At 37.2% G+C, this 24721-nt stretch overlaps 2 protein-coding genes across 4 annotated transcripts; both read left to right on the top strand.

Annotated features, from left to right (window-relative positions):
* The first annotated feature begins 111 nt into the window (after positions 1–111).
* Positions 112–7768, top strand: LOC146453027 (thymidine kinase 2, mitochondrial-like). 3 transcript variants are annotated; one of them, XM_085097126.1, is made up of 10 exons: positions 116–161; positions 647–776; positions 1577–1651; positions 2895–2948; positions 3322–3411; positions 3783–3856; positions 4627–4715; positions 5891–5970; positions 6107–6184; positions 7395–7768. In XM_085097126.1, the coding sequence occupies exons 2-10, from the start codon at positions 699–701 to the stop codon at positions 7512–7514; spliced, it is 738 nt and encodes a 245-aa protein (XP_084953252.1). In that variant the 5' UTR covers positions 116–161; positions 647–698; the 3' UTR covers positions 7515–7768. The 3 variants fall into 3 exon arrangements, with proteins under 3 accessions (XP_084953250.1, XP_084953252.1, XP_084953251.1); XM_085097125.1 differs by having other exon boundaries at positions 117–195; positions 668–776; XM_085097124.1 differs by having other exon boundaries at positions 112–776.
* A 5309-nt stretch (positions 7769–13077) lies between these two features.
* On the top strand, positions 13078–24446 carry LOC146453026 (mitochondrial calcium uniporter regulator 1-like). The gene is made up of 10 exons (XM_085097135.1): positions 13078–13387; positions 15051–15158; positions 17180–17283; positions 17393–17436; positions 17613–17670; positions 20269–20310; positions 20618–20689; positions 21966–22019; positions 22982–23042; positions 23666–24446. Exons 1-10 carry the CDS (start codon positions 13177–13179, stop codon positions 23722–23724), a joined length of 813 nt encoding a protein of 270 aa, XP_084953261.1. The 5' UTR covers positions 13078–13176; the 3' UTR covers positions 23725–24446.
* Positions 24447–24721: the final 275 nt, after the last annotated feature.

The raw sequence follows: 24721 nt of genomic DNA, 5'->3' as shown, positions 1-24721 counted from the left end.
ATTCAGCGGATGTAGCGATTTATCTTATCCACTGGCTCCTCGAACAACAGGTGATGACTTGGGGCGAGGTCTCGTTCACGGTTGTTCGCTCCAGGCTTCTCGCGCCCCTAGTTCCATAATTTTGGCGCCAAATTTTGATTTCAGTGCCGCCATTTATATTTGTTGCGTTACGTTGTTTTTGTCCGTTGTGCACGGGTAAGTCTTTAAAATTGCGTTCAACTGTTTTGATGTTGATCTAGTAAGGAATCTTTGAATGATTTTTTCAAGGGGGTGATTTTTAAATGCTATTTGTGTTGTATCTTTGACTAATTAAGCGCGAAACTTTGCTTTGTGAATATCGAAGCTACAATAGTTAGACTAGTTCAGTTCACGATTATCACAGTTTTTCCTTTGAAAATGCCATTGACACACAGTTCAACATTTGGCCATCGTCATCAAATGTTCCTAGTACTGTCAAATTGATATGGCTTATAAAGCGATCGTGGAATATATTCAACGTTTTCAACGGAGTGAACACGTTGAACGACAAAAGAAAACAACTGAGTCAACAACGTCACAGTATGTCTTATAGCGCCAACATGTTGAATGTTCAAATGAACCTTTCAAGTCATCTCCTTCTCAACCAAAGCCTTCTTGTGTTGTGCAGTGAGTTATTGGTCTTGTGCAGGTACCCTGTTGCAATTGGACGCTGTAGAAATATGCTCGGTATAAATCAACCCGAGTCCATGGCAATGGATTGTTCAATGATGGAAGAAGCACCAAAGACCAACATAACGGTACGGCATAATAATCCGTCTTTTAAAATTTGTAATTGTTATAATATAAGAGGTATTATGATCAGAGAAAAATCAGAACAAAACAAATCTCTTTCAAGGTCAGGGAGTTTCTTTTCTTTTTCCAAGGCCCACCTCCTACACGAAGCAGAAGCTTGTGAACTTAGGCCCTGTTCAGACCAGGTGCCCGTGCCAGGGCTCTGTGCCTGGGCACTAAAAAGGATGTTGTTCAGACTGCTTGGTGCCCAAGGAGCAATCGTGTTCTCGTTCATCAATTTTCGCCCGCTATTTTGTTTGCTGTATCGTAGGGAAGCATGAGGAAAAAACATGGGAACTGACAAAATCATGTTCAGGCCCATGCCCAGGAATGGTGCCCGAGTACTACCTTTGGAGGCAGTGCCCATGCCTGGGCACTTTACCCAGATTTTTGCTCGGGCACCGACAAAAAGCTCTGTTCAGACTAATGCCCGTGCCCAAGAACCAGGAACGGGCAACTAGTCTGAACGTGGCTTTAGGTGTCATGAAATGCAGATGCTATAAAAACCAGTCCTTTGCCAAAAAAGGTGAACAAAATTTAGACCACTCAGAGAGCCGGTACAACCAGTGCAGGAAGTGAAAACAAAACCAATCAGGGAGAGTTGATGAATATTGACAAAGACACTGGTGTTCATGTCCGACATACAAAAATAAATTAAATACCATGCCTGTGCTTCCATGTTTCATTGACTTTGAGCAATCTCCACAATTTATCCAGGTGCAAACATTCCCAAATCATATAATCCTTGATCTCTAATTAATTTTAGGTTGCCGTAGAAGGTAACATTGGAAGTGGTAAAACTACTTTGCTGAACTTTTTTAGAAAAAATCCCTTAGTAGAGGTAAGTAATAAAGCCTACATGCAGGGTTTTTGGTAGCAATTTAAAGTACAGGATTCAGAGTAAACAGGTGGACTTTTGACTTGAGTGATAAAGGCCCAAACATTGAGTGCCTGAGGCACGATCTTCTTGGTGGGGGGTCAGGGGGCATGCTCCCCCAGGAAATTTTTTAAATTAGACTTTCTAAATACAATTTCCTGCATTCCCTGGACCGGAATTGGTTAACGGGGAAGGTCGTTTAAGGCATTAAAAAATGTTCACAAAAAATGAAATATTTGATTTGGCAATTACAATTATATTAATAACAGTTTGCGTGCAGTTGTCTGTTTTTTTAGTAGATTCCAAAATGGATTCCAATCAGAAAGAGTGTGGGATAATCCCGGATATGACAGATGGTTTACATATGGCAGGGGAGGGGATTGGATGGGGAATGATGTATAATGATTTTATTAAATATGACAGGAATTATAATCTCTTTTTTACCAATTGTATGTGACATAAGTGAGCAAAATAGTCATCTCTATTTTTGATTAATGAATGCAAAATAAACCAATTTTCACACTTAAAAAAATTTAGTTTTTGGTGTGTGAACTACTGTGTGTGACCTGGGTGTGAAGTACTGGATGTTACATGTCAAACAAGGTTCAGCCTCCCGGCTTCCGGCCTGAAACAAAAACCTTCCTGTACAGTGTATATCAACAATCCTCTCAAATGTACTGGGTAAAGTAAGGCCAACAACATGGGAATAGTCCACATTTACTAAGCATGATCTTTGAGTTACCAGATCAGCCAGCTGGGGCAATCTGCCTATAGTAATTAATTAATTAATAATTATTATATTATTTATTTACCCTGTGATTGATTTAGAAATTCCAATTAATTCATGTCACAAGTTGGGAGTTCTCGGCGGTTCAGTGTTGATTTCCCTTAACAAGTGTAACCAGACAATGAGCAGGCAGACTTTCGTCAACAAAGAATATCAACTTGAAAAACCCATGTGGAGAGATAAAAAAATCCCCTATATATACTTCTTTGAATAGTTGTTTTGTACAAGTAATTACAATCATTTTATGCTTACATATCTAAGCCGTTGGAGAGGTGGACATTGTGATCTAAACGACAAAGCAAAATTAGTAATCTTGGATTTACTTCTCATGATACAGCATCACATGTACAGTACTTTAAAAAAGGGTGCAGTACACAGGGTTGAGCCATCTATAATGTAATGTATTTTTTTTGATAACAGGTGTTAGAGGAACCTGTAGACAAATGGCAAAGCGTTGGTGGAAAAAACCTTTTAGTGAGTCTATTTCTTGGGTTCTAATGTTCATGGCATTATTTTAATTGTGAATTCATGAGAATTGAACAAAATATTCTGTATCTTATTATGAAATAATTGAACTCAAATTTGTGCTGATTGAACATCTTGTTGGTAATTGCTGCATTGGTCTATTGGTTTATGTTACAGCTTCCCTGTTCGTGAGGGCACTATCGCACATGATACATGTAGATGTCACTTTTTAACTTCTGGGCATACAGTGAGCCTTCCCCCAGCCAGTCTCCTGTGACCTGTTACTGACAGTGAATAGATTTTGAATTCTCAAATCTACAAAAAATTATATTTTTCATTTTATTTATTTGAAGCTAACAGTGCTGTTTCTATTGTTCTGAAGGAGTTATTTTACACTGACTGCCAAAGATGGAGCTACTTGTTTGAATCTTATGCTGTTCTTAGCCTCATGAAAATTCACAAGCAACCGCATGTAAGTGATGCACTATTGATTGTGCTGTAGTATAAGTAAAGTGAAGGATACTGAACATGTCTGCATGTAACTCGTAATAATGCTACTATGTTACAAGGAGATTGTATGCATAATTTGAGCTATCGTAGGATGTACTACATTTTGATCTTCATTCAACACCTGTTGATCATTGTTTCTGAAAATGTCTACCAAGGGGAGGCTGAGTGAAAAAAGTATATGCAAGTTTTTAAAAAAAAGTTGCACACACCTCTTGTTTAAAATCACAGCCACCAAATCAGTTTTGAGTTAAACTTTGAATTTCTGCCATTCTTGTAGGTTACTCTGGGTCAAATAATGAACATGTAGTTTCATTGCTTCTTATTTTGCAACAGGTTACTCCAGTCAAAATGATAGAGAGGAGTGTTTATAGTGGCTATTATTGCTTTGAACACAACCTTTGTAAGAGGTATGAAAATATTTAACTTCTTATACCCTATTCCCTTCACTTCAGATATTGCTCTGAAAGAGGCTTTCATCTCCACTAATTCTTGGACTTTCTTTTCCACAATTAGGCCTCCATTTATAAGTTCTACTGTTACAGAAAGTTTTACAGCATAAAATATTAATGTGAAATACACTTAAAATCGGAATGTGGCCCTTCCTGGCCCTTTGCTTACTATAACAACTGGTAGACAACAATTGTACTTTATTCCTTTGTTCGGTTCTATTGTAGCATTTGGCAACTGTCTAGTTACAACAATAGTTCACACTTTCTGAGTAATACGCTGTGGGCAGTCTTTGTCTTATAATTAGTTTCTGTCTTGCATTGTCTAGATCGATATTAAGTACAGCTTTGCCCATTGGCCTTGGTTTGACAACTGTCCAGCTATAAAATGCAATTGTACAAGGTTCACTGTCACATTTACCTTTAATTTAGTTGCTCTACTCATGCCATCACTGAGCGGTGTCCTCATTACTCCAGATGTGTTGTATTTCTTTTTTTTTTATACCCTACACATGTAAGGGTTTTCATTTCCTATTGATTAACTGAAAAGTCAATGCCGTATGTCGTAGTCAATGATTATGTGGAACAGTACATTAATGCCCCTCAAAATCCCCTCTAAAGTAGTATTAAAAGCCCAGGGATTACATGGGCTGCCAGTGAGTTTGGTACTAATGCATGTAGTATTGTAACAACTTTCCTTACAGTTATATACTTTTGTTTCTTGTCTTCAGTGGCATGATGTCAAAAGCAGAACATGCTGTGCATAATCAGTGGTTTGAGTGGATAACTAAGAGGCAGCAACCTAAGCTGGATTTGATAAGTAAGCACTGGGGTTTCATAAGATTTTGAACAGGCAGGCAGGCAACAGATAAGTGCACCCAGGCAAGAGAGTTGCTTAGGTATGAACATATTTTATGGAAAAAGTCAGCTGAGATGTTAAAGGCAACCGGGCAAAGTTGTGTTTACAGACTGTCAATTTGCCCGGTGCCCAGCCTGGCCTTAATGAAACCAGCCTGAGTTTATAATACTTAGTAGACTGTCAAGCTCACAGGTAATTTTTAAGTGACCACATGTACTTTTTAATTTGTTTGGTTTACTTTTATAAAATTGCAAGCTTATTAAGAAGATAAACTTTAGAAGAAGTTTCAAAACATTACCACCTATTGAAAAATATTCCAGAAATTTTTTGAGAATTAATCCAAAGATGGTGTGAGAAAGATCTGATCATTGATTGACATTTAGAAAGAGAGAGAGAGAAACTTGTATTTGAATTATATAATGAAATTGCTGATCCCTTTACATACATGTGCACTGTACATGTGAAAAATAATGATGTGTTCAGATACATGGGAATGTACTTGATGTTAATTTATTTTGTCTGATAAATCCATTTTTTTTTCACACACTAGTATATAGGCAGAAAGAGCTTAGCTCATGGAAGCCCAAAAGTGTCTTGGGGGGTCTTGCATGAAGGGGGCAAAATCACTGGCTGTTAGTACTGTCCCCAGACAGGCCAATATTCATACAAATCCCAACTGCTGTAAAATGCCAATACATGTACTTTTCTAATACAGTTACTCCACACTGTTCCTTGGGTGTCTGGGTAAAAGTGAAGAACAGCTCACCTACACTGACTGTTGGCCAACTGTCGGCCGACAGTCGATTCAGGGCGATTCAAATTTTAGGTGAACGTGCTAAATTCGCTTCTCGTTTTGGTTTAATTTAATAAGTATGTAGAGTATAGGTAAGTTAAAAAACTTTTGCGGACTGCAGGCCAACTGTTGGTAATCTAGTGTTTTGGTCAGTTTTTTTCCGACTGTTGGTAACCTGTCGGTAAGCTGTTGGTAAGCTGTTGGTAGCCTGTCGGTAGTCTGTCGGCCAACAGTCGACCGACAGTCGGTGGAGGTGAGCTGTTCTTCACTTTTACCTGTGTCTGAGTATTAAGGGTTTCAACAATATTTAATAATCTTTAACCTACATTTATTTAATTTGTAGTTTACTTGAGGACGTCACCTGAAACATGCATGAACAGAATAAAGGCAAGGTGTCGAAGTGAAGAAAAAACCCTTCCCATGGTAGGTTATGATTAGTATGTAATTGACATGTTAAGGGGAATATTCAACCTATAGTGCAGTTTGGGACATTTTTTTGTTGGTTTTGTTTGCTTGTGGCCTTCAATAATATTATTTTCTTATCAACATCCATTGTCAGGATCTTCTGGTTGCATTACACGAAAGACATGAGGAGTGGCTGATTCAAGGGAAATTCCCTATTCCTGCCCCCGTCATGGTAAGAACACAGTTTACGTTGCCCAATTGAATTCATTTGACAACCATGAGGTATTTTTATTTGTTGCAATATCAGACCACAAAATATAGTAAAGTTAGACAAGCTATGTATTGTACTGAAGTTTGCTGTTTGCTGGTGGGACAAGTGGCTGACTGTTAGGGGGAGGATGGGGGTCATCAGTTGTTTTCGTCGATGGGATGCTACACTATAGTCCAATGCAAGGTTACCTTGGCATTTTGTTGGGTTTCCGCAGCAGGTATTGGTAAGGACGGTGCCTACTTTTGTCACTGTGCATACATTCTGCGCATCTCAAGATACTTGGGTTTCCTATGTGTGGTGCCTACTAATACAAGGATATTTTTGCATGGTTTAAACCTATGCAGAGAAAGCAGAACTTAGTAAGTGCTCTTGGTATCCAAAAAGTTAATTTGGGGTAACCATGCATTTTTCAGAGATAATAAAGCTTCAATTTGTAAAAATAAATGCCATACAGTTCTTTGCTTAATTATCTCTAAAAGATGCCACGCTACCCCCATTTTCTTTGTGAATTACAGTAGCTGTGCAGAAATACTGCTGTATTAGGAGGCACCGTCCTTAATTCTGCCAGTGTACCATTCTAGGACTGAGTGAGGCAATTAAGGCGAATGTAAAAGCAAGGGATGGAGTGATCAGTCACTACAACCTTATTATATATCCAGTTACAGGTATAATTTTATGGGGTGTGCAGACATCAAATAGCAGGCAGCCTTTGAACCATTTGGTCAGAAAAATTAATGGTACAAATTGTTTTGCTCTGTCAGCTTGAAAAAAGTACTTAGCCTGTTGCAGGTCTACAGCTAGCATTAAGCAGCGCGAAGAAAATTGTGATCAGCTACTCTCCACAATCTTTATGTCTGGAACGGCAAGAAAACAAAGAGACTGATGTAACTAGGGGCTAAGCTACAATAGAGTATGACAGTTCTCTTTAATTTTTTAAGGTTGGAGTGAGATGTCAAAATAGGATTTTTATAAGTTTCAAAACAAAACAGACACTTATGCCAACTCCCATTTACCTTGGCATGAAAATTGTTCAAATTGATGCCCAAGGCTCACCCTTGCATATGCTAAGGATATCAATTTGACAAGTAGAATAATCATCACAATCCCTTGAAAAATATCCTGCACCTCAAAGCTTCTTTATTAATTTCTAAATTTCAATTATATTTTTCAGGTTGTTGATGGTAATAGAAACCTTGAGGAGATGATGAAATTCTACCAAAACAATGACCAGTATCTTCTAGGAATAGAAAAATGGCCTCATCCACACTCCGTACAGGAAGCTGTGTGTTAGATACATTGTACGCTGTATATAGAAAGCAAATAATTAGTAGCCAACATTAACATCTCTGTATAAGAGCCGAAGGTCAAAAGTGTGAAAACAGCACCTGCTTGTTGTTCATGTAGCTTTGAGCCTAATGAAACACTTTTCAGGGTGGTAACGAGGTTTTTGTTTGTCACCAGTGCATTCTGTGTTTTAATGCAAATTATAAGTCCACGATCATGGCACACGCTTGGACCCTTGGCCTGATTCCACAAAAAAAGAACTGCAGCACAGCTCCAATTTATTTTCCAGTGCAGCTATCTCTTTTGACAGAGGTTTTTTAGCTGGGTGAGGTCACTAGCTACGTGTCAGTAGATCACGCAAGGTCAGAAATCAGGCCCCCAACTGCTTGTGGGCTGCCTGTGGATCTTACAAAGCCTATACATTCCAATCATAATAACAGCTCTAAGGGTAGAATGACTGTTTGTGTAATTCAGTTTGGCACTTCATGGTCACAAATGAATATGGCTTAAAGTTCTAGGTTTCCCTTAATGGCTCACCTCGTTACGTCCCTTGCTTTTAAATGCCGTTTTAAACCAGTTTGCTTTTTAATCGTTTGGTTTTCATGAAATGAAGTCATTGCTATGATCTGAAAGGTCACCATCCTCTTGCCCTCTTAATTTTACTTGATTCCACAACTAAGTATTGATGGGAAATTGCGTAAACTTGTGAGGGTCTGCATGTGATACCATTGTAGATTTTTTCAACACTTGTGACCATATTCAGCAGACGTTTAAGTCAATAACTCAGAAACAGAAACAATAAAAAACATATATTTACGAAAATGTCTTCCTGCTTTCATTTCTTAGCTCTTTACGGCTTTTCTTTTCTATCTACACTGTAAATATAAACAGTTGTCCATATTTCATACGTTTTACACAAAGTACTACCAACATAACTACCAAAAAATAAAGGAAAACCTGCTGCCATTTTGCGCATCAATTGCGGTAATACTGCAACTATTTTTCGATCATTATGTAGCGCAAATTAGTTTTCAGCAAATTGTGTCACATGGTTTTAGGCCACACAAAACGGTTCGCACATGCCCAATGAGAAATGCAAACGTGACAAGAGCGTCATTCTTCTGTACTTGGTTGCAAGGTTACCGTGATTTAGGTCAGTACCTTATGTAGGCCTACGTAAAATGTATCCTCGTGAGACCGGACAGCGTCTGTCATATCAGGGCCTCTCCTCAAGGAAGTCCCAAGGAAGGAGAAGAGGAGTGACCTTCTAATTTGACCTTGCATCAGATATGACCAAAAGAACCGAACGGGGTGCAGATTCAGTGAAACCTGTACATTTAAGGGGATTCACCATTCACTTGGTTTTCCACGAAGAAGATTTAGTGGTGAGAAAAGAAAAATGATACAGTGCTTCAGTCTTTTCCCTGGAATAAGCCAACAATTTTTTGCTCTTCGGACTACTTTATTAATGTTTGTTTCATATTTTCTGTTGCCATTATCCCTGGAGATATATAATCGACTGTGTTTGTTAAATGAGAGCACTTATTGGTAAACAGGCTGTGAAGGAAGACTGATCAGAATTCAAGAGCCAGGAAGAGGGCGGGGTGGGGAGCGCTAGTACAGTAAATTGCAGATGTAAGTGTGATAAATGCAATTGCAGTGTAAAGAAGGACGAGGCTTTCTTGGCCCATGGTTTTGAGTCCTAGCTAGATTCAAGGCTGACCAAGTTGGAAGGGAAGGAGGAGTACAGTGATACACTAATTAAATACCACTTAAAACTGCATCTTCAGTGGCCCACTCCTTTAATTTTAGGGTTATGGAAAAACATGTTTCTCAAGGTCGGCCAAGTCAGGAAAATTATATTCTAAGTAGTGAAAAGTCAGGAAATTCGGCTAACTTTGGGTAGCCACTAGGTTTTGGAAAGGATTTCCTTGTTGGTAAAGATAATGTTTCAAAAGACATCTGCGAAGGACTTCATCGCTAGCTTTATTGGTGAAGAATTTGTCTTCTATGGTCAGTGAAAACTGTGTTGTTTTAGGCAATAGACTGCAAAACAGCCGTTTATGGAAGAAAACCCGACGTTTTTACTAGGGTGCAAAGCACTGCAGAAAACGTAGAACCTTTTACACTCAAGAATTTGTTGATTGTCTGTTTTCGCACATGTTTGTTCCTCTAATCGACAGACCAACTCGTATTACTGCACACTCGGCCACTTTAATTGACAACATATTCACAAATCATTTCTCACCTAGCGTTTTAAAAGGCATTGTCATAAGTGACATATCCGATCATTTACCAGTATTTGCCTATGTCTCTGATGACTCTTTTGTTCATGTTCATAAAAGAATTGGCAACCGACCTGTGAGAAACTTCTCTACGGCAAATTTAAATAATTTCAAAACTCGCCTCTCTCAAGTCGATTGGACTGAACTTCTACATGATAAAGACCCCAATGATTCTTACAATAAATTCTTGTCCGAATATTCGCGGCTTTATAATTTATGTTTCCCATTGAAGCCTCATAAAGTTAAGAATTGTAAAAGGCCTTATTCCCCATGGATAACCAAATCTTTATTAGCTTCTGTTCGAAAGAAAAACAAGCTGTATAGACAATTACTGAGATCACCTAATCCAACGAGGGAGTTACAATATAAGTCTTACAGAAACAAATTAACCCATCTCATTAGAATTGCCAAACGCCATTATTATGACCAAAGGTTTGCTTCGGCTAAAAATGACCTAAAGGAGACCTGGAAATTAATCAATGAAGTTATCAACAAGCGTAAATGTAGACCTCCTTTTCCTTCGTCATTTAGATCTGATGGTAGCATTCTTACCGACCCTGTAGAAATAGCAAATGGATTCTGTAATTATTTTGCTAACGTAGGACCTAATTTAGCAGCGAAAATACCTCCGGTTAACTCTTCTTTCCACTCTTTTTTGAATGATCAGTTCAATGAGTCTCTGATTTTGAAGCCGACGACTGTTGACTGAAGAGCTGAATGGAATCTGTATGTCCATGAAGTCTGGGAAAGCCCCAGGATATGACGATATTTCTATGTATGTTATCAAAAACACTTTTGAAGTAGTATCGGAACCTCTTAAGAATATTATTAATTTATCCTTTTCCAAAGGAATATTCCCAGACAAGCTAAAACTTGCCAAAGTGATTCCTGTATTTAAAGGTGATGAACCGGATTTATTCACTAATTACAGACCAATCTCACTACTTCCTAATTGTTCGAAATTCTTCGAAAAGGTCATGCACAATCGACTAGTAGAATTCGCAAATAGCCATGATATCTTTTACCAACTCCAGTTTGGTTTTCGTAAAAACCATTCCACTGCGCTGTCGCTAACTTACCTTGTTAATAAAATTGCAACGTCCATTGACCAAAATGAAATCACGGCAGGTGTTTTTCTTGACCTTTCTAAAGCGTTTGACACGCTAGACCACCAAATCTTATTTGAGAAACTTGAACATTATGGTGTCTGTGGACTAGCATTGCAATGGATTAAAAGTTATTTCTCCAACCGTACCCAATTCGTCCAGATTAACGATACCCGTTCCTCCGAACAGATAATTAGATGCGGTGTTCCACAGGGTTCCATATTAGGCCCTTTACTTTTCATATTATATATCAATGATCTTCCCAAAACAACCAGACTGGCAGAATGCCTGCTCTTTGCAGATGACACTAGTATCTTTTACTCCAATTCAGACCCTGATCATGTTGCCTCTGTAATGAATAGTGAACTGACTAAGATTAGCTTATGGATGAAATCAAACAAACTTTCTGTTAACATAAAGAAAACCAATTATGTTATATTTAAACCCAAACAAAAATCTGTCCGCATGAGCTCCCAAATTTCACTTGACAGTATACCCCTCAAGCAAGTAACAGAAGTTAAGTTCTTAGGTATTTATATTGATGAAGGTCTCACCTGGAAATCGCATATCAGTTATATTTGCAAGAAAATCTCTAAGTCCGTTGGTATAATGTACAGATTTCGTTTCCTTTTGTCATCAAACCCTAAAAAATCTTTGTATTATACCTTAATTTATCCCTATTTAACTTATTGTACTACAGTTTGGTCTTCTACTTATGTAACAAACTTAAATCGCATTTTTCTTCTTCAAAAACGAGCTGTGCGAGCTATGACAAATTCTAATCACCTTGCACCTTCTGCACCTTTATTTGCACAATTGAATATCCTAGATATTTTTAAAGTGAATTCCTTTTATATTGCAAAATTTATGTTTTCCTATCACCAACGTTTGCTGCCTTCGCCCTTTCTAAATTTATTTCCGACTGGTGGTCAAATTCATAATTATGATACTAGAACCTCAGCTCATTTTCGACCTCACACCTGCCGAACTAATATCAAGCAATTTACTATACTCTATAGAGGGCCAAAAATATGGAATGCTTTGCCATTATCAATTACGTCTTCCCCTAGTCTATCCACCTTCAAAAGAAAGCTTCTTGATTTCCTCAGTTAATTGCATGAAACGTCCGACTCTGTTATGTTTTTATAGTCTTACCACCACCGTATGTTAAAAAATCTCAATACAATGTCTTTACTGGTCTCAAAGTCCCAACATATCTCCGAGGAGACCTCTCAGTATAAGCCCGGGGGTTTCTTGAGGTCTCCTCGCCACTTCTTACTTCTTTTACTATTATTATTTACTCTAAACTTATGTACTTGTAATCCTAGTCTATTATTCATTGTAACTTTCTATGTTTTTATGTCGTGGTGAATAAATAAATAAAAAAAAAAATAATACGTAACCTCGTGCCGGCTCTCGCTTTTCCCGCTCTGCTCAGTGCTCTGCTCCAGACCTTTCGTTTGAAGGCCGCGCGTATCACAGCCATGATTACGGGGACCTGCCTAGACAAAGCTCACGTGATTCTTGCAGTAAGTATGAATCGAGTTGAAAGTCGACAGGGCCTGTTTCGAAAGAGTTACAGCGGCCAAGGTAGTTAGTCACTTGGGAAAATGCACAATCATTTGCATGTGAAACGACGAGTGATTCGTGCTTTGCGAAATTCACGCACCTTCCTAAATGCAACAGACAATGCAACATGCAATCACGCAATTGCCTGATTTCATACCGTGGGGGTCTGGGTACGAGTCCGTGTATTATGGGTTATGGGACTCAACACCCACATAGCCGGAAAGGGCACATCGAACTTTACAACATCCTCAAGTTTGGTGTCAATCAAGCTAATATTAGGCGAGATACAGCCATTCAAAAACTTAAAAATTTACTAAGAAATGTATGGAACGCCGGACGGGCGTCCGGCGTTCCATACATTTCTTAGTAAAATTTGGAGTTTTTGAATGGCTGTATCTTTCCTAATATTAGCTTGATTAACACCAAACTTGAGGATGTTGTAAAGTTCGATATGCTCTTTCCGGCTATGTGGGTGTTGAGTCCCATAACCCATAATACACAGACTCGTACCCAGACCCCCACGGTATGAAATCAGGCAATGGGTGTGCTGACAACGTTCAGCTATGCATGCATGATCAGCGGTAAATAAAGGTTTGTTTTGTACGTCATGTAAGGATTCGTTCATTTGAAAAGAAAAGGATCGACGAATATTACTGTAATTCTCGAAGTTTCCTCGGATTTCAGGGTTTCATTGTAGAGACGTTTAAAAATGTTTAGCAAAAATCACGTTGTTTTGAGTAACTGCCTTAATTTTTTTCGTTCCTGTCACTGCGGATCGGTTTATACCGATAACTTTTCTACCGGCTTGCAACAGCTCTTCAAGCGAACATGTTATTTAAAGAGAGGATCGCCTACAGTATTATTGTCAAGACCAACAGTGTCATCTTCTCTTTACTTTTCCGAGCGAAAACAGCAGAATGGTGAGTGTTTAATTCCTGCTAAAGCATTAGTTTGGCAAAGGTCGTGAATAGGTCGTGATCGTAATGTCATACATAGCTGAACAATATTGACCTTTATAAAACATAACAGTGCCAGCTGGCGTCAGCCGGTTCTTAAGAAAGATGCAAACGTTATATACTTGATCCTTTGTTGAGTCGACAAGGCCTTCTCATTTACTGTATAAGATAGCCTGTTGTAGGTTAGTGAAGAACTAGACTACAGCGTGAGTTTAGAGGGCCATGAGTTTCACAAGTCCACTATCGAGTTGGTTCGCCGGGCAGTTAATATTTGTGCCTACTTATAAAGAACTATTTTTGTGTGCCAAAACAAAATTGGGGGTAACCATGCATCTTTTGGAGATATTGTTTTTTTCCCAAATTGAAGTCTTATTATCTCTGAAAAATGCATGGTTACCCCCAATTTCCTTTTTGATACCAAGAGCACTGGCTAAGTACTGATTTCTCTGCATAGTTTTAAACCGCGCAAAAATATCCCTGTATTAGTAGGCACCACCCATAAGGCCCGAGTATCTTGAGATGCGCAGAACGTGTGTGCAGTAACAAAAGTAGGCACCGTCCTTATAGGTTTTATACATTCATCTTTACATAGAGTACTTATTAAGTCAACTTATGCTCGCCATAGAGCCGCCAAGTAACTAAAATAATAATATATACATAGGCTTGATTTTCACTGCTCACTCGGGTCTGGTTAGTACAGTGTGGCCGCTCATCTTCCGAACAGTGGCTGGTAATCTAGCCTATATATACACAGCCATCCTCGGAGACAGGGGCAGATAGTGTGGATGAAGACAAAGTCAAAATGGGCAGGAAAAAAATTGACAACTTTGTCTTCATCCCCACTATCTGCCCCTGGGTCTCTGAGGAATAAAACACTAAGTCAGCTAACAAGCTGTAGAGCTGAGCTTTAAGCCATGTAGTTAATAGATTGAATAATACAATGCAATGCAATAGTGAACTAAGACACTCACATCCAAGTAAATATAGCCAGCTGGTCTGCCTGGATTTTTAACCATGTTAAGTCAAATTTAAATTATTTCTTTGTAAAGTTTATTATGCTCCGCCTCACTTTAATAAGCACTGGTGCTATAAACAGTGCTGACGGTAAATTATAAAGGTTATTATCATTATCGTTATTTTTTATCTATAACGTGGGATTACCTGCGAATAACCTGAAGAATTATAGCACTTGTGCTATAAAACACTGCATAGAGTTAATACCTGTACATGTAAAGGCTTTTATCATTATCATCATTATTATTATTTTTTATCAGCGACTATCACATGGGATTACCAGTGAATTACCTGAAGAATTGTTTTTATATATTTAGTCTAATATGTTTGTAGATCTGAAAACCATAAATTTAATTGACGCAGTCATTAATGCAGCAGTTTCTCAAATCTATTGTCATGAATCTGGTCTAGGCTTAAATTAGTCCTAAGACAAACCTTCATTGAATAATAATATATTGTTACTTGTACATTTTGAAATGGATCCATCAATGTAAGAAAAACATTCTACGCCCATATTGGAAGTCACATGTATATACCAGCTATGAAAGAGTTATCCAATTATAAAATCTACTCTGACTTATTGCTAACAATATATGTTAACTTTTTTTTTCAGCTCCAAGCTGCTGGAAAAGATCTAAATCAGATTCTTCCTACATCACGCCTGGTGGAATAACTTTACATTTTGATACACATAAGCTGGTTAGGAGATTGCAGGAAAATGGTTTGTTTTTTTGCTTTTAACAGAGTAACCTTACCCTGGTGAAAATCTTTCAAGGATCTTTAAGGATCCTTAAAGATCTGCATGAGGATCTTTATGAGGATCTTAATAAAGATCTTCAAGGATCTTTGAAAAGATCCTCAAGGATCCTTCATTTTCTTGCCAAGATCCTCAAGGATCTTTAAGGATCCTCTAAGGATCTTCAAAGATCCATAAAGATCTTTCAAAGATCCTCAAGAATCTTTAAGGATCCTCCCAAGATCTTTCAAAGATCCTCAAGAATCTTTAAGGATCCTCCCAAGATCTTTCAAAGATCCTCAAGAACCTTTAAGGATCCTCCCAAGATCTTGCAAAGATCCTCAAGGATCTTTAAGGATCCTCCCAAGATCTTGCAAAGATCCTCAAGGATCTTCGAGGATCCTCCCAAGATCTTTCAAAGATCTGCAAGAATCTTTGAAGATCCTTAGAGGATCCTTAAAGATCCTTGAGGATCTTTGAAGATCCTTAAAGATCCTTGAGGATCTTGGCAAGAAAATGAAGGATCCTTGAGGATCTTTTCAAAGATCCTTGAAGATCTTTATTAAGATCCTCATGCAGATCCTCCCAAGATCTTGCAAAGATCCTCCTAAGATCTTACAAAGATCCTCATTAAGTATCCTTCAATAATCTTATCAAGATTCTTAATAAGAGAAATAAGAATTTTACAAGAACCTTACAAGATCTTGTCAAAAGATTCGTATATCTTGTACGATTAAAAGATTCTTATTCTTATCCAGCTCTTACAAGATCTCACAAGATTCTTACATAGATCTTACAAGATCTTATAAGATTCCTACCAAAATCTTAAAAGATTTTAATATAAGATTCTTACCAAGATCTTGCAAGGTCTTATAAGTTTCTTACCAAGATCTTGAAATTGTCACGATCTTACCAAAAAGGGCCGATATTTGATTTTGTTTTCCAAGCAAGCTGCAAAATAGGGAAAAACCTGGAGTGTATACTTCTTTTTTTTTTTTGGATTGCCCTGACATTTCTGGCAATGACCTACAATGGTTCATTCAAATAACCTAGAATCATGTGTTCCTGAGAGTTTGATCACAGCTTGCTTGAAATACACTGTACCAAGAAGCTGACTTGAGGTGGATATGTTCCTAGCACTTCAATTCAAAGGCTGAGGCATTGTCAAACCATAACCAACAAGAAAAATTAGAAGTGTGATAACCTTTTATTGCTAAATCTTGGCTATTCATGTGAAATAAATTGATCACAACAATCTTCAAAAGTTAGCATGGAAACTTTCATCTACAATGCCATACATGGCTTTTTTACAAGGCATAAAATTGTATTCAAGTTCTTGTGATGCATTCTCACAAGATCAACGGCACTATAATTATAATATTGTAATCCGTAAAAGAGTGACAGAAACAAACCTTTACCAACAAATGTTCTCTAGACTAGGATAAAGATCTACACGTAACTTTTTCTTCCATAAATTTGCATCAATTAATGAAGCACTAATAATAATCTATTTGACTTAATTAACCTGGCAGCTTTAAAGCCTTTCTAAACAATCCTGACACTTATTATTTGCCAGTATTATTTTTCCAAGAAAGAAGCAACCTAACAGAGTGTACATATGAATAAGAGCTTGGTTTCCAGTGGTACAATAATGTTCTTTAGTGTTAGTGTAAAATAAACAAATAAATAAAAATAAAAAAAATAAACATAAAAAAACATAACAACCAAAAAAACCCCCAACAATTTCTGTTGCATGTTAAAGGCAAGAAAACATGAAAGCTTGAAATTATCCTGTATGGCCCCTGTGGAGAAAAAAAGAAAAATAATTAAAACCAAGACAATGGTAATTTTATAAGCTGCAATCCAATCTTAACTTCAAACAAAAAATGTGAATTCCTATCCCGGATGGGAGAGGAGTCCATTTCCTTTGTAATCTCATGCTTGTGACAAAATTAATTTTCTTTAGTTAGACATTGAACCTCCTTAATATGGTGATCTCCTTGCAGGTTTTAGTGAAATGCAAGCTGAAAGTTTAACATCATCACTTGTTGAAATAATCACTTGTAGTGTTCACAATGTGGCCAATAGCACTGTGTCAAAAATTGACCAGGTGTGTAAATTTTAATGCTGTTTAGTATCAAACTGAAAAATTTATCGATGATTTGCCATTAATTTTGGCTCAAATATTAAGCTTTCCTGTTTTGTTCTGTTTTCTTTAGGAACGACTTGAGGTCAAGTTCAATGCAATGATTGATTCAGTGAGGTGCTGTCATTTACATGACTTGTATTTAATATGCAATTTCACCTTATGTTTCTGTTGCTGTGTTAAATTATTTCCTCTTTTATTAAAATTTAATTTGTTTTCAGTGAAGAAAAACAGAAAAGTAGTAATGACAATTATAATAACATTAATACTTACTGTCCTCTTTCCCTCTTCAGAAATGAAATGTTTCTTCTTGAACAAGGAAAATTTACTCGAATTCAGGAGGAAAATCAGGTGCAATGTTCAGACTAATATACCCGTAGCACTCTTACAATGTTAATGTTATACTTAAAAAGTAGTTCCGGCATTTAGACTCATAGCCTTAAAAAAATTATATGCAAGTTATCCTATCTTCAAACTATACATTTTTTATTCAAAATAACTTTTAAAGTAGTGCTAATATATTCCCGGTTCGTATGACATTTTTAGATTAGGTTGATTTTGAATGACAAGTTCTGAATTTATTGTGCCAGACTGAATATTTTAATGTGGCTAAATGTAATTTAGGTAAAGTTAGGCTCATTAGCCAATGCGGTCAGCAGTCTGGTTTGTGGCAGTTCATGATATTTGGGATTGCCAGGTCTTGGCAGGGCATGTTCATGTTGTGCAATATATTTAGCTTGCAATTTAGCTGATCGCCGCAGATCATTTGTGGTGCAGTGAATCGTTGGGGATTCTTGCCCCACCACACCCACCCTCATTTTGGCTAGGGGATTCCAGGTAAGTATTGGGTTAGGAAAGTATTGTTTGTCTACTGAATTTTTCAGTTTGACGGTGCCCAGTGGGGCTGCTTGCCAGGATGTTTCCCAATCGCAGGGTTGCCATGGATACCTCTCAGCATGCCTCATTCATGTGAGGCCCTCCTCTGACTTTCCAGGCACCAGTTTCCCAAGCTCATCTATTGGCTATGAGTTTAAAGAATACAGTGAAGTTCTTTAGAGATCTGACAAATGTAAACTTTTAATGAGGAAGTTTTAAAAATTGCAATTTTTGCATACTTAGAAATGTTGTGCTAGCCTTGACTGGCCATACATTTCTTTGTAAAAATAATAATTAAAAATCCAACTCCTATATAATGAATATTTACTCCCAGCCCCTCCATGTTGGGGATTTGGTGTTTGGACAATAACCCCACCCCTTAAAAACCACTCCAATTTAAAAGAAACGCCACTAGATCCCTTTCTGTGGGGGAGAGTTGAGTTAGAACAAGACTGTTTTTATAACCGCCGTGCTTTGGCTTTTACTGTGGCACAGTCGTACAGTGTGTTGTGCTCACATGTATGTGTTGAAAACTGTTGGCTGCATTAACTTTGGTTAAGGGGTTAGTTTCTAAAGAAACTGCGGTGCTGCGTCGGTGGGGAGTGGAAATGAATGTTTGATTTATCAACAGAGTTGATAAATGATAACTAAGAGTAAATTGGCCACCGTAAAGAGATTTGAGTGCTGAGTCATTTGGAGTATTAGCCCTTGGTCAGAGCAAATCCATGGATTTCGAATCTGTCGCTCTGCTGAAGGGGTAACGCTTGAAACGTCAGCACTCGAATCTCTTTTTGGTGGCCAATTTACCTTTAGTTTTAATCAACTCTGTTGGTTTGTTTATGCTGAGCAAATGCAGTGATTTCATTCTGAAATGAGTTGGTTAAAAACATCCATGTATAATTCCCATAAATAATGACTCACTCTTGTACTCTTGAAAGGATGCTATAAAACACACAAACATTATCAATACGACTTTATGATTTATGATCTAATGCCAAAAAAAGAATATGACAACCTACTCCCTGAGACAAAGAGCACCAAGTGAAAAACTCATTCGTAAATTGACTTATTTTTAATTGTAATATAGGTATTTAGAGACTTAAATGTGCAGATTTTCTAAATTTGTAACCACGAACCCGGAAACCGCATGATACACCATTAAAAAGAAGGTATTTTCTGGAGGAAGTAACAGATTTGATTGAGAAGTGTCCAAACCAATACAGACTGGATATAACCATAATTAATAATTGCAGCTCTCGGTGAATTGGTTGCTGTAATATATCAACTGGATCCTAAAAGTACAAGGAGAAAAAGTTTGAAGAGTTGGAGGGGATGATGTGACGCCTTCAATGTGCAGATCTTTTTAAGAATCTTTTGTTCGCGCGAATTTCACACAAATTGACCCTTCTCCAAAATGGTGGCAACAGATTTGAATGAGTTAAAATTGAACTGAATGAAAAACTGATACCAGTACTGGAAAGAGCACCTTTAGTTTAGTAACCTTACAAAGTTTCAGCATATTAGGTGTTATATCAGCGTAGGAAATGTAAGATGAAATTTCACAGACGTTTGTATGACTGGGGGTATACGCCATACCCCCAGTCATACAAACGTCTGTAAATTTTTCATTTTTCAACTTACATTTTCTCAGCTGATATTACACCTGATAAGCTGAAACTTTGCAGGGTTACTAAAGTAAAAGTGTTCTTTCTAGTGCTGGTATACGTTTTTAATTTTAACTTATTTGAATTTTCGGCCGCCATTTTGGAGACCTAATATATTGACCAAATATTGAGCTCTCTATTTCATTTTGAGCCATGTGATGTGGTTAAGATTATGTATTTTATCTTTTGATTGAATAAAGACATTTCATTTATTTAATTTATTTATTTTGTACAAAAATGTGGACGGATATTTGCCTGCACTATCTCCTCCAAGAATTAAGCAGCTATTTTCCTGAGGACATTTTAAAGCTTAACAGCGTACGCTATTTTTATCGAGAGCTGAAGATGCTTGTAAAATAATAATAAATTACAATTATTAAAGAACAGTTTTATTTTTTTTGTTCATCAGAAACTAAGAGATGAAGTGGCTTCTCTAAAAGGAATTTTACAGGTAAGAAACCGATGAGAACAACCAACGAAAACCTATAAGAAAAATACTTAAATAATGCTTTCTCCTTTTTCCCAGATCGTTTTGTGCCCTAATTTAAAGACATATTTGTGTAAGTTAATAAAGACTGATCAGTTCGGAGGCTTAAGATAAAAGTTTAAGCTGTAGAAAGTTTTAGGAAACGGAATTTTATTCCCCGAATTTACGAGCTATTGTTGGTTTTACGAAAATCCTATGCCAGTATTACTTAATTTCCAGGAATTTTTTTAAAACGTTTGCTATTGTTATTGTTTTTGTTATTGTTGTTTAGGACGAGGTGGCTAAGCTTAAAGGAGGAATGGCTTTAGACTTCAGCTTGGAAAAGAGTCGAATAAAAGAAGAGGTTGGATAATTTTTAATATGTTTTTAGCTTTTTTTTTCACTCACTGGTTTGCAGCGGTTATGCGAACTACCGCCTTTAAAAGAGCCGGCTAAAGTTGGGTTTTGGTGAACGTCAATCAAACAATAGCCGTTGAAATTATTTTCAATTCTGATAAGATTATTAGTCATCCACTTTTAAAAATAAAACTGATCAAAATAAATCACTGTGTCACTGTATTTAGGGCACAGCACTAACTGGGGACACTCTCCAGATCGAATTGGAATTTGGAATTGTTGTTTTTTTTGAGGAGAGGGGAAAACCGGAGTACCCGGAAAAAAACCTCTCGGAGGAAGGACGCTAACCAACAGCCAACTTAACCCACATATGACGCCGAGTCCGGGAATCGAACGCGGGCCACAATGGTGGGAGGCGAGTGCTCTCACCACTGCGCCATACTTAGTCCCCTGTTCCCCTTAAAAAACAAATACATGTAGTTTTGTTGCTTTTTCACCGTCTGCACTAAAAAGGATGCTTACATTTAAAACGATGCCCGTCCGTAATCTGTCCACTTTCGGAAGCGCTGTGAATCGAAATCTTCCGTCCTATTCCACTTCTCATTTATCCAGTTGTTTGATTCATCACGTTGGCCAGTAATATCAGTGATATATCAAAAAAGTTGATGGGGGTATTTTTTTTTTCAGTCAGTGACCCAGGCATAGTTGGAAAAAGGAAATCCGAGTGCTCCTGTCAGGAGTCGAACCTAAGACCTTCCGATTACTAGTTCGGATGCTCTACCACTGAGCTACAGGAGACTTGTGGGAGCTAAGGCCATTAAATAACCTGTTTTTGTGACAAACTACCCTGCATACTGCTAGGATTTTGAATGTTGACGAGTGGTATTAGTGAAGGAAATATGATGTTATGTCTTAAGCCTGGGCCCAGATGTTCAAAGCCCGATTAAGCTACATGTAATCCTGGGTTAACGTGAACTTTGATTGAAGTTTAATTACTAGTCAATAGAGATTTTTCGAAATGATTTTTGCCCCTCAGTTTTGACTGACACTTTTCTTTACCTTTAGATTGCAATTAGGCTTTAAAACCACTTTTAAAAAGCGAGAAACACTTTTAAAAAGCCTTTTAATCGTAGATTAGCGTTAAACAGCTTTCGAACAACCCGGCCCAGGTGAATAAATGAATGATAATGATAGATTTTTTTTTTGTCAATCAGTGACAGTCATACTCGGAAAAAGTTGTCAAAGGCAAACAGCACTCAGTTCTCGTATCTTTCTTATTTCAGCTTGCAGTGCGAGATCAAAGAATAAAGGATACTGAGAATAGAATAGAAACTGAAGTAAGTAACAAGCTAAGTACCATTGACTACTGTGGCAGCCTTTGATATCTCATTTGTTGGAGTTACAGTGCAACGAACTCAACCGGGGCCACCGAAAAAACCGACACTTTGAAATTTAAAGAAATGTTCTTGTTTTTGATTGGTTTACAAACTACCAAAGCCAGACTCCTTTGTTGTGAACGTGACCTGTGATTGGCCGACCAATGTTGGGTGGCCCCGGTTGAGTTCGTTGCGCTGTAACTACTTTCAGGTGATCACTACTTTCGCGCAGGTCAGGGTTCTATCCAATTCATTGTAATAAAATTGCTTCAAAGCATGAAATAATTTCCGCAATTGTTAGGAATGATGTATCGATGAAGATTTTTTAAGGGCCGATATTCACAGATCGTGACCAAAGCTGAAAACATCGTGTAGTGTTTTGGCTATTTCAACGTACAGGAATACGCTTGTTTTGTTGTTGTTTATGTCCCTGGCCAAAGAAGGACAACTCTTTACCCTGCATGCACTTACATTTCCGCTTGGCCAGTAATTGGCTCATAGCGATGGCTTGTAATTTCAGCTTTATCTTTTTTCTTTAAGGTTGGCTCTCATTTGTCTTAAGTTAGTTCTTAGCATCCTCTGGGATCGTTGCATCAAAGAGGATGCATCGAAATAGCGTAAATTAGGGTAATCTATCGAATCCGAGAATCATGATTCAGCAGCATACAACAGAAGCATTTGAGAAGCATACAAGCCATAGAAAAACCGTAAAATTTATACACTGATAGAGCTAAATACCGCATGGAAAGTTCCCACTCCTGGACAAGTTTTTCACGGGTTAAGCTGGATTCCTCACTGTCCAAAAAAAAAACACAAACAAACAAACGAACGAGGGAGCACAATCAATTTGTTTCTGACGAAATATTTTACATTGAAGTGCTTGTTGAGGCGTGATGTCATTTATGTTTTGGAATCCGTTTCAGGTCGCTAAGCTGGGAACGCAACTTGAAGCACAGAAACTAGATTTAATAAAGTACTTAGTCGGTAAGATACTTCATTTCCTTTGTTATGTCAACGACTTTTAACGAGCCACTGATTGAGATTCGTTCTATTACAGATCTATGTACTTTTAAATGCCATCTGAAAACGCACCTCTTTAAGGAAGCTTTTATTGATTGAACTTTTAATTTTTATTACGATGATTACTAGTACCTTAACATGCATTGTATATTTCGATTTTTATTATGGTGTATTTTTAATAATTATTATTTAGATACTCTGTATTTGATTACATAGATAGAAATCATGTAATGCGCACTTGATCATTTCATGAAAAGTGCGCAATATAAGAATTAAAATTATTATTATTATTTTTATTATTATTATTATTATTATTATTATTATTATTGTTGTTGTTGTTGTTATTATTATTACTATTATTATTATTATTATTATTATTATTATTATTATTATTATTATTATTATTATATTAGCATGTATTAGGATATTTACTTAGCAAAAAACGTCTTTGAAGGGCTTGGTGAAATACTTCATAAGGAAACTAGACAGTTTCACTGTATTTACCTACGTTCAAGTACTTCTGTCAACTTCCAGCTTTTTTCTAAAGGAGTTTCTAAAGTACTTTTGTTTTTGTTTTTTTCTTGTAGGTAGCTTACTGTCTTGCCTAACGCTGTTCCTAGCAGTATGGAGATTTGTCAAGAATTGATAATATTTAGCACTGAAATGCAGAATTTTAAATTAACCTTTAAATTATGTTATATTTTATACCATTTTCACAAAATGTCGATTAGATATCGAGTGGATCCCAAAATGTACCTTCAGAGGAACTCTTCTTTTTTCCGTTCTAAACTGAACGTCGGGAAATTGCGTTGATTTGTCAATTCTCTCGTTTCCAGTCCTTTAACAAGGAGAATCGAGCGGCAGTTATAATAGAAAGAGCCATTTCTTTGAGTTGGTGAGCTGTTTTGAGAAAAACTTACAATAGGCCATTTTACAGTGTGCTTAGTGACCTGGCCTTGGATTGGAAGCGAGGCTGGGGTGACTTTGTTTTGATACAAACCTCACTGCTTTTCATATGTAGATCATGCTGTTCTTATGCTAACTAGTTCGCATTTACATATGAAGAGAAGTAAGGTTTGTATCAAAACAAGGTCACCCCCAGCCTCGCTTGCTATCCAAGGCCAGGTCACTAAGCACACAACTGTAAAATGGCCTATTACTCAAAGGTGATGCCAACCGGTTTTTTTTTTTTCTTGGAAATGGTTAACACCCCAAGGGACCGAAAAATCCTTGTAAGACATAAAATGCAGATTGTATGCCACTGAATCTGAATCTTTTTCTGTTTTCTTAGGGAGGCACTTATTAGAACTCGTTCAAAGAACTAAATTAAACATGACTACTCACCTATTTTTTGTTTTGTTTTGTTTTGTTTTTTTTTTTTGAATAACTAAAACAAAACATTTTTACGTTAGTCGTACTAGCTTTGTTCAATCACTTTCATCGCTATTGCCCGTTCCGGAGTTCAAATGGAGACTACTGGGTGCGACTTTTTAAATTTTTACTAAATCTGAAATTGTAGTCATGGGATCCTGTTGGAGTCCATCACAAGAAAGATCAGTTAATCAGTCAATGAGTAAAATATTGTTTTTAACACCAGAAAATAAAATTAAATCTTCAAGCCACCGTACAATTTCCTTTTTACT

This window comes from Pavona decussata, unplaced genomic scaffold (genome assembly GCF_977016875.1).
Source record: "Pavona decussata unplaced genomic scaffold, jaPavDecu1.1 SCAFFOLD_353, whole genome shotgun sequence".
Classification (NCBI taxonomy): domain Eukaryota; kingdom Metazoa; phylum Cnidaria; class Anthozoa; order Scleractinia; family Agariciidae; genus Pavona; species Pavona decussata.
The sequence above is the reverse complement of the archived record's forward strand: the minus strand, read 5'-3'. Positions and strand labels throughout refer to the sequence as shown.